We start from the raw sequence: 10,593 nt of genomic DNA, 5'->3' as shown, positions 1-10,593 counted from the left end.
GTGCAGAACCAATCAGGACAGAGGTTAGAAAAGTGTGGCACATGAGGGGATCAATATGGTGCATCCTGGATAGAGCCTTGAAGGATCTGGAGCTTACTGTTTTTTCAGACCCCCATATAGGTTACTGGCTTGGCACCAATAAGCCTACTTTTAGAAGTGCTGTAAATGGCAGATTGAATGTAAGATGGCGCAAGTCTCACAGCTGTGTCAGGCTGTCATGAACTTTGCATGGATCCACCGAACCCTCATTCCCACCATACCGATTTCACCATGTCAAGTGCCCCCTCCCCCCAATCTCAGTGGCTGTAATGGATACTCCTTGTGCAAAGGTTTAGTATGAACAATAGAGAGAATAAGAGAAGCAAAGTACTTTTTACAGCTGCATTGCTGAATGAAAGACTTGAGTACATGTACATTATTTGAAACTGCTGTTTAAAAGATGTTACAAATGGATGGAGATATCAAGAGGAACTGCAAAACTTATCCGAGACTTATAAAGGATTTTTCATTAAGCCACCTGGAGTATTGGTTATGAACTAAATGGCTCTTCAGAGGAAGGCATAGCAAGAGCCAAAGGCTAATCTGCTGGATACATTCTTATTAGAAATAAGGCACACTTTTTTAAAAAATAGAACCAATTTCCAAGGCAGCTAGTGAATTTCTTCATAGTTTGTTGTCTTCAAACAACGACTAAACCTTCACAAGACCCAAACTAACCTTGGGATTGCCAAGCACAGTTCACCATTGTGCAGGGTATAGTCATAAAATGTATCAACCATGGGCAGCTGAGTCAGAGCCTGAACTTAGCTCAGATACATCAAGTATGCAGGATTATCAGTAGGGTAACTTGGTGCATCTTTGTAGGCTGAACAGTAGTGGCTGCAGATTAAGGTCCCATGTGCTTTACAGACAAGTCAAACAAGTGTGTGTAACCTTTTCAGCTACAAACTCTGAACAATTCATTATTTTCTGTGCATTTAAGTAGTGGTTTGATGATTATTAAACAATAACTCCAGAGCCAACAAAACTAGTCCTTTTAATGAATATTTTGTTCAGCAAATTCGGAGCCTGTCAAAAAGAGTTGTTGGGAAGAACAATTAATTGGTACAAATGTGAGTGCAAATTCTCTGGGGGGTTTGTTTGTTTGTTTGTTTCCTTTTACTTTAAAGCATTTTGTTCAAAGTATACAACTTACGTGCCCGATACAAAGTTCATACGTTTTTTCTCAGTGATGATAAAAAGCGTACTTTTATTATAAATGGGAATAAAAATGAAAATGAAAAAGAGAGGTCACAGTTTTGTCATTGGTATGTGAAGGTTGTTCCAAGGACCCATCCAGAGTTCCTCATCATCTGACTGTGTGTGATCGCTGGGTAATTCCAAAGGCTCTTTGATATCCTCATTATCAATAACAGACTCTTGCTCTTCTGTGCTTTTCAATCGATTGCCTCCTGATTTTGTTGCTATGTTGTCAGTGTCTATAGCTGAGGATGCAAAGGAAACACTACAGGGTCTTGTGTTCAGTTTGTCACTAGATGATGGCCCTGCTGAAAATGTGTTCAGTGGGACATTCTCCTCATGTGTCACTGCCAATTTATCAAGTTTCTTGAAATGTTTCCCCAGCCTCACGGGGGATGTGACCTTTAAATTGTTTGAAAGGCAACTTCGTCGGGTTCTTATAACTGACCCATTCTGGGCAATGTAGATGTTGCCATTGATATTGGTTTGAATGTTGGGGTTGCTGAGGCGATTCCTCTGGCTTTCTGGAGCACTGTCCTCTCCAGTGGAGCTGCTCTCATATTCTGGGTCAACTACCAACTTGATCCTTTTCTTTCTGGCCCACTGCATGAAAACAAAAAGAAAGAGAAATTATTTAACTCCTTTATAGTTTGTTTGGTTTTTAATGCATAGCGTTGCTAGCTCCTTTGGTGCCACTAGAAAACAAAATCAGGTAAATTGGATTTGTGGTAGCCTGTCTGTTTAATAATCAGTTTAACTGCATTAAGAAGTTATGTTGAATGGTATAACTGCTATGTATTAAGATTAATTCATGAATGCCTCATTTTTTCTTTCAAAAATGAAGTAAAGAGTATTTAAAATAGTTTCTATAAAAAACAACTAAGAGAAACTGTGTGAACCAATAATTCCCATAAACTTTTTAACATCTCATCTGTCACTGGATGCATGCCAGAAGGCCCTTTATTCTTGACCACATAACAGGGAGGAAGCAACTAGGATCTGATTTGTTTTTGTGTTTTTTTTTTAATCTAGGAGGATGGGGATTACAAGGCAGCCTTTGTTTAAAATCTCCATCCTATGTTGTCATCTGTATAACAAACTGAAAGTAATTTCAAGTTAATATTCTTGAGTTTGGCTTTGAATGTATATTTGTTAGTATCACCACAGCACAAATAGATTCCGATTTGGGAAGGGGAAAAATGGTAGAGAAGGCAATCATACTGAGTTATCAGCTTGGGAAATGGTAGGACGTTATCTGCCAGGCGACTTGTGAGAGTTGCTTGACCCCATAAGCCATGGAACAGCAATCACTGATCCAAAGCTTCAGAAAGTCTGTGTAGTGATGGTGAGGGCAGCAGCTTTTCCTGGCACCCCCTCCAGCAGCCTGTGTGATTCAGTTGTCTCTGAAATTCATTCAGGTGAGGCAGTAGCTTTAAAATGTTATCTTATCACTTGATATGCTTACCTCCATGATCAGATACTGTATGTGTATAAAGCGCTATCCATGATAGCTGCACTATGAGACAGAACTGAACTATCACATTTATTACACAAAAAATGCAGACAGATGAACTGGCCTTAGATAGCAACAGGGACAGTGTGCATGCTAATTGAGTAAATATTTGGAAAACCATTATCGCTTCCTTCTGGAATTAATTATTTGAAATACTGTGTAGTAATGTCAAGTGCTCTTCATGAGCTGACATTTCTGCTTCATAGGACTCATTATAACAAAAGTAATGGTATTTTGGAGCTGAACAAGCTTTACTTCTGAAGCAGGATGTGAATATCGCCAAGTAAGAACAAATACCTCATGAAACCACATGATGCCTCACAGCATGAAACGCCGATATTTCACCATCTAAGGGTGCAATCCTATGCATGTTTAGACAGAAAAAAGTCCTACAAGTCCCAGCATTCCCCAGCCAGCCATCCTGGCTGGGGAATGCTGGGACTTGTAAGACTTTTTTCTGTCTAAACAATGCATACGATTGTGCCCTAAATTACTGGAACTATACAAACCCAAAATTTGGAGCTTAAAAGTAAAGCAACAGAATCTATATACTTATTAATTATACCTCTAATTGGCATTTTCCAAATTTGAGCATTAGCCATACAAATTTAATTAAAAACTATAAGTCTGCTTACATGCTAAATAATAAAAATTGTGATTAGTTTGGGAAGTAGCAAAGAAGTTATAGAATTTTTGCAGTGAAAATATTTTTGGAAAACAGTTGCTTTCTAAGGCACACAGACATCTTTAGAAAATGTAAACCATGCAGTTTAGAAACAGACAGACCCTGCCCCACTGCCCAGAATGTTTAAACTCACAGCTACTTCACACATGCATACCCTGCTGCTTGGCGACGGCAGCATCAAGTGGTAACTTGCCTGTGTGAATTAGCCGTCACAGATCAAACACCACAGGCAGACTGGTTGTATCAGCACACACCACTTCAAACACAAGCCTATTCACTGGAGTTCACGTTCATCTGTGAATCGGAAAGTACCGAGTAGTCAAGCAGCAAAGAATTGCTCCTGACTTGTATTGACTAAACCAGCTCAAAAAATAAGGCTTGGCACAAAACTTCTTGTAGCCTAGGAAACTCACTCCGTTATCCGAATCTGGCTTTATAATATAAATAATTATTTGAGCCCCCCGCACACTTCCCCTGTACTGCTGTCCCATGTACAACAGTATTTGTGTGCATCCAAATTCCTGAAGTCCCTGAAGTCATTCAGATAGGAGCCTGTAATTTGTCTTCTGAGAAATGTTTCTGTTAAAGAACAGGGCAGACACACACTACAGACTAGTTTCCAAATTGTGCCCACCTAGTTTGTTGTGCATAATGTTCTAGCATAATGTTCTCTCACTTCGGAAAAAGCAACACACAGAGCACAGCAAGCCAAACCCATACCTTACTGCAAACTGTCTACCTACAATTCCTTTTTCTCTCTCTAAAAGGATGTGGAGTCACTAGGATTTTCTGACTCTGCAGTATCTGGAATGCCTTTAGTGTCAAGGTCTGACTGTCCACTGTTTCCTGCAGGCACTTTTTTCCTTATACGTTCCCTTTTCATGACAACATCAGAATCTGTTGGGGTTTCTGAACTCCCGGTGGCGGTTCTCTCTCTCTCACTAGCATCTGGATCAATCTCCCCTTCGCTACTACCCCTTTGTTTGCTGGAGGCAGTTTTTTCATTGGTGGACGAGGTTTCATTGTCACCTGACCCCTCCTCTTCCTCTTCCTCCTCCACAGCTGATGGTGGCTCTTCAACGTCTTCTGATAATTCCGCTATGGTGTCATCTAACTCACTTCCATCTGTAAATGATCTGTTCTTGAAACTGGACCGGGAGCGTTTTCTTTTCCCTGCCCTGGGGACAACTTCAGTGCTGATGGAACTTTGTACCGATGATGACATTTTTGACTCTGTATCATCTTCCTCGGTATCGGAAACTTTGCTCCGAGAATCAGATGTTTCATCTTCTGAGTTGCTACTTGATGTGGATCCAGATGAATCTGAATGTTCCTCATCAGAGTCCACAGTGCTTTCGGTGGTTTCATCTTGATCCAGAGTCACTTTCAAGTAGTCTTTCTCTGACTGGGATGCAGAAGTACCACTTACTGATGATGACGACGATGATGACTCATCACTTGAAGATGACTTCCTTCTCCTCTTCCTCTCACCATAGTCACTATCTTCAGACTCGCTTTCTGCTGTGACACTAATTGAAATTCCTGACTTTGATTCAGATTCACTCACTTCCTCAGATGTACCATGCTCCCGAATTTTCTTGGAAATACTAGTGCGCTTCAGTGCACGGCCAAGCTTCTTTGTTGATACTATGTCACCTGCTGATTTCTGGAAATAGCTTCCCTTAATAACCATGCTGTCTTCTCCATCCATTTGGCGTGCTGCCATCAGCTTGGCATAATCTGCGTCTTTGCCTTTTACTTTCTGTAGCATCATTGGAAATATCTTGGCTTTTTTCCACGGAGACTGTGTTGCCTCCATTGCTCCTGGCCTGTGGGCACTAACTGCTATTCGGCTCAGCTGCATCACTGCTCTTAATTTCTTTCTTCCCTGGCTGGGGCCTCCTCTTATAGCTTTCCCTTTACCTATAGCACCAATAGCTACTTGAGCCCCTGGTCTCTGGCTCACACCTCTGCTTGGAACTGCAACTTGACTTGTCCCCTGCAAATTATAAAAAGGGAACTTCATTATGATTTTAGAATGTGCTATGCTAGAATACCTGGAGTAGGGAGAAATGAACAATTAACAAGTAGGATTTATTTAGAACCAAAATAAGCATATAGATTATACATTATAAATAATCTCCGGAAATATCTAAGGAACTATCAGTCAAAAGGAGTTGAGAGTCTAATGCTAAGCTGTAGCTTTGACACAAACTATTTGAGATTCCACTTCTCTGCATCACTTCGTCATGTAGCCACTGTAGCAATTGCCGTCTTTCTCCTCAACCGCAGTTCTTTTAATCTGTTTTCCGAGCAGCATATTGGCATTTCTACACCAGCCTAAAATACTGCATTTAAAATGGGGCTTTCTGCTTCCATTTTAAATGCAGGATCAGAACTGGCTCCTTTACATGTGCTTCCTTTTCCCCCTCCCCTTCCCCACTCCCCTTATCTGAGTCTTCCATTATCTGTCATTGATCTCACTCCTCTTCTTGCCGCTTTTACTCTTTTGATGGAGGAAACTGAACTGGAACACACGGGGGTAATTTGACAGCTCATTATCTGCGATCTATTTCAAAACGGAACAAGGGGCATTTAGTGCAGGAGGGCCATGGCAGGGTCATAGCATCATGTAAAGAGCCCGCAAACTTCCGCGAAGGAGCCATCTCAAGCACAGGATAAAAGCCCCGTGTGAAGGAGCCCTCAGGATGGAAGCTCCACCTTTGGGGCATCTTCAAATGGCTTGCAAATTGAGGCAAGGGACTATTCAATAGCAGAACAACTTGGATCTTCCACATGTATTTATATCAGACCATCGTGATAGCTTACATATTATGAAAAGTGTTTAGATATGCACTAGTTACTTGATAAACTGTAACTTTATTGTATTACAATAAAGGTTTTTAATGATCACTCTGGGCACTAGAGGGTGCTACAGAACTGAAAATGAATAGGAGACGGCAAAGAACTCTTTAAAAACAACTTTAGGGGCATCTCTTGGGTTACAGATATGGTGTAGTTGGTTGCCAGAATGAAACTATAATGTACACTGCAGATCACATCGTGCAGATCCAGACCATAGCAACAGCAGCCTTGTTGAGAGAGGTATGGGAAGGAACCATGTGACCTTAGCGAACCATCTGACCAGCTTTTGCATACATTACTACTGTGGTGTAAAGCCCAAAGACAGGGAAGTGGTTTTTCAGCAACAGCCATGCTCGGTAATATATCAGTAGGGCTTTAGTCATGCCTCAAGACCCAGCCTGGCCTCTGCAGGGCTTGGAGGGGGTAATGCCATGGAGGAAGTAGTGGATCTCTCTTCTCCCTGGCACTGAGATATCTGTCAGTCATCTATATCTGCCCACTGCCCCAGAGGGAGGGCACAACACATGAGGTCCAGATCGTCCAATTAAAAAGTGTAATATGAAATATGAAGATTCGAGAGATGTTTCCTTGATTCTTCCGGTTTCAGTTTTCACATAGACTATACTACAGTATTTTAAGTGTCAAATAATCTAGTGGTCTATTAATAACCTTTTCAGCAGACCACTGGGCTTTAATTCTGACTTTATGTAAGTGGCAATTTGACTCCCTTATTTTAAAAAAGGCCTCTGCTATAGTATTATTATTCTTTTTAGCTTTTCGTTTGAGAGAAATCCAAATACTGAATGTGATAACACAATGGTTTGGATCCTAAGATGAGTAAATGGAAGGAATGTTTTGTGTCCCCTTAAGTGAACATGAAGGAAGTTCAGAGAAGAAAGTTTTGCATATCCACCCCCAATACCGTGCAGCTGCCTTTGTCCTCTGAAGGCCTTCTTGAACATAATGGGATGGCGCGTGAACAACTGGCGTAATGGTACTAATTATTATACCAGCCTTCCACATGGCGAAGAAGGCTGGAATTGCTCCACAGAGGTCTTCCTCATTTTGAACAATTCTGCCTTCCCCCACTAGCCCCTACATCATCCCACATTGTTCAGGAAGGCTCCTGACTCTTGAGAGAGGCTTTTTTTTAGGGATGCTGGCAGCTGCACAGGAAAGTAGAGGATGCAAAAATTTCCTTCTGCAGACTTTCTTCCATCAGTTAGCTTAGGATTCAAGCCTATGATTTTATAATGCAAACGTTTCTTATTAATAGTACAAGTATAGTAGTAAAAGTGTCAGTTAAGAGATCAATATATTTAAAAGGATTATGGAATTGGAAGAAAAATAAAATAAACCTACCTCTGCTTCTGCTGTAGTTCCCTGTGGACTATAATAGTAGCCGCTATCGCTCTCCACAACCACTTCACCGTACTCATCGTACATTCCAGAAGGAGACAATAATCGGCGACGACTTCCGTATTGAGGCAATTCGTACCTGGGAAAAAAGCCAGGTACAGACATCCTCTATGTTTGTATACACGTGGATTCAGTGTATTCACAAGCACACAATGACTGGTTTCAGACAATCGTGTAGGGAGAAGGAGCTATCGTGTCTTCATCCCGTGCTGTCACTGTGTGCGACTGCCATTTGCATAATTCCCCACAATGCAAGTTGTGTGAGTTGGCAGGTTTTCCGAACTCAGCGCAGGGCATGGCAGGAGTGGCTTTGTATGCACCCTACAACCCATGACTTGCAGCAGGGGTTGTAGAGTGGGTACAAAGCCACCCCCGTCACACTGTGCACAGAGTTCAGATGACATGCCAACCCATGCTGCATCGTGGGGAATTATGCAGATGTCAGTTGTGCGTGCAGCATGCGTGGGGGTGGGAGAAGAAGCCATGATGGCAACTTTTCCCTATGCGTTTATCCAAACACATTGCCCACGCTAGCTGGGGCTGATGGGAGTTGAAGTCCAAAACATCTGGAGGGCATCCGGTTGGGGATGGTTGCTCTTAGAGAGACTCAGTTAATACTCCAGTGTTTACAAGATTTATGAGGTAAGATCCAAAAAGAACCAATGTTAGTCCTACATAGAGTAGACCCATTGAAAGTAATGAAATTTGTTTGCCACAACTAATTTAAGTCCCATTCATTTCAATGGGTCTACTCTACATAGGACTAACAATGGATACTACGCAAAGTCACAACAGAAAGTCACAACTAGATAACCAAATATGGTATGTTCAAGGATCTTGGGATGCATTTCTTGAACAGGAGCCACCCATGCCACATAGCAAACTTTTTTTTTTTTTTTTAATAAAGGGACTTTGACAAGCAGTCTGTGGTACGGCATAAGACAGCCTTCCCCAACTGGGTGGCCTCCAGGTTTGTTGGACTACAACCCCTATTATCCCTAGTCATGGGGATGACACATCTACAGAGCACGACTTTGGGGAAAGCTGGCACAGGGGGTTGCTCTTTAAAGAACCAAGTCTAAAAGCCCATGGGAATGCCTAAAGTAGTCCTTTAGATTCCAGCTATGGTGCACACATTTGCCTTAAGTAAATGCAGTAGAGATGCATAATCTGTGAAGTCATATAGAAAATACAGAATGAACAATACCCATGTTCATAACTGTAGTAATCTTGTCCGTAGTACTCTTGGCCAGGGTCAATACCAGATTCCATAGAGAGTTCCTGTAATTCACAAGAAACAGAAAAAGACAACAACATTGAACAGGAATACATAAATCCATGGACTGTTGAGGTTAAAGAGCTGTGAGCACAATATGTCAAAATGGGTATAAGCAGAGGAAAAAGATACCAGTTCCTAGGTCTTCTCATCCTCAACTTTTGTCATTGGACAAATAATAATAATTCAAATGGGTGTTTTCTTTTGTTTTAGTGCCTGCATTGAAGTGTGGGAGAAATAAAAGTTCTTCTGTGGTTCTGTTCAGAATCTTCACTTGGCACTCTGATAACACAAGGTCAATGGGATTTTCAAATGCATTTTAGGACTGCGTCTACATCTATTTAAACTTACAAAAGGATCCAGTTGACAGATGGTGTGCATTCATGCTAAAGCTCAAAAAACAGTATTTTGCTATTGTGCTTTACACACAATATTCTTTGGAATGATGGGATTATTCTGAATGCAGTATCATATTTCTCACAAAAATGTATGTTTTGCTTTCCTATCCCTACTGTTTTTACATTATTGCTAGAGAAATACCTCTAAACAAAGAGAAAGAGAGATCAATTTATTTACAGCATGGAAGAACCATTGGCCCGGATCACACGTTGCAACAACCCAGGGTTTTTTAAAAACCTGGGTTGTTGTGAACGAGCAAGCATGGCGGTTCCAACTCTTCTTGTCTCTCCCCCAACAACCCAGAGTTCCTCGTTTGCAGATCACACTAAACAACCCTGGAGAGAGCATCTCTGGGTTGTTTAGCCACTCCTGCTTTCAGTGGGAGTGATCGGGCAGCTGGCACCAGCACGCTGCCGTTCTCGCAATGACCCCAGGTTGTCATTTCATGCAAACCAGGCCATAGATTAATGCTATTCATAATACATAAATTACGTAATTATTATGTAATTATATAATTATTATGATTACTTCATTTTATAGTTTATTAATAATACTGTATTTGAGGAAACCTTTATTGGTCAAGAATGAGCAGCTTTAAATCATTATACTGTATACATCATATACATTTATTTTAGGTATTTCTATAACCACTTTTCAGGTTAAACTCACAGAGGATTTTACTTAAAATGGCTGGCTGGGGAATGCTGGGAGTTGTAGGACTTTTTTCTGTCTAAATAGGCATAAAATTGCACCCTAGGATTTTACTCTACCAAACATTACTTCCCCATGCCATTCAGTTCAATGTGGCATGAGCAAGGTTCACCTTTTGATCTAAGGATGCACTTGTAATTGAAGCCAATTCAGCATCCCCATGAATGTTCCCAACTTTTATGAAGCTAGACTGGATGTATTTGCTCTGATTCAATGATTTGCTAGCTCCTTGGGGTTCCAGTGTACACATGGATATTTCCTCCATCCCATCCAGAGCATAATTGTTTATTCATTCACTGAAATGGAATTGGATACGCCTTGCAGAATTGCCTTCTTTGTTGAAGTGATTAAATCAGCCTGAATTCAGAACCTTTATGTGTTAATCAGACACACATCAGATGTGAAGCAGTGTGCATAAAATATGAGAAGATCCTGCAGCTAATAACAACGCATGACTGGCATTGCTCTCTTAGGGGGTTCCTAGTC

The 10,593-nt window shown here is 41.1% G+C and overlaps 1 protein-coding gene across 3 annotated transcripts in view; it reads right to left on the bottom strand.

The window, feature by feature from the left end:
- Positions 1 to 1,012: 1,012 nt before the first annotated feature.
- Positions 1,013 to 10,593, bottom strand: part of PCDH15 (protocadherin related 15) — a 1,185,684-nt gene continuing 1,176,103 nt past the window's right edge. For 2 of the 3 annotated variants that reach the window (XM_084845696.1, XM_084845694.1), the window contains 3 exons: positions 8,929 to 9,002; positions 7,665 to 7,800; positions 1,013 to 1,842 (listed from right to left, as the gene is read on the bottom strand). In XM_084845696.1, the coding sequence (XP_084701822.1) occupies positions 1,291 to 1,842; positions 7,665 to 7,800; positions 8,929 to 9,002 (762 nt within the window). In that variant the 3' untranslated portion in view covers positions 1,013 to 1,290. Of the gene's footprint in view, positions 1,843 to 4,197; positions 5,437 to 7,664; positions 7,801 to 8,928; positions 9,003 to 10,593 lie in introns of those variants that run through there. The other variant, XM_084845693.1, reaches the window with a different exon arrangement.

This window comes from Heloderma suspectum, chromosome 3, assembly GCF_057233095.1.
Source record: "Heloderma suspectum isolate Gila_16-S chromosome 3, 16-S_ref, whole genome shotgun sequence".
In the NCBI taxonomy this organism is placed as follows: domain Eukaryota; kingdom Metazoa; phylum Chordata; class Lepidosauria; order Squamata; family Helodermatidae; genus Heloderma; species Heloderma suspectum.
Note: the sequence above shows the minus strand (reverse complement) of the source record. Positions and strands in the feature narration are given on the sequence as shown.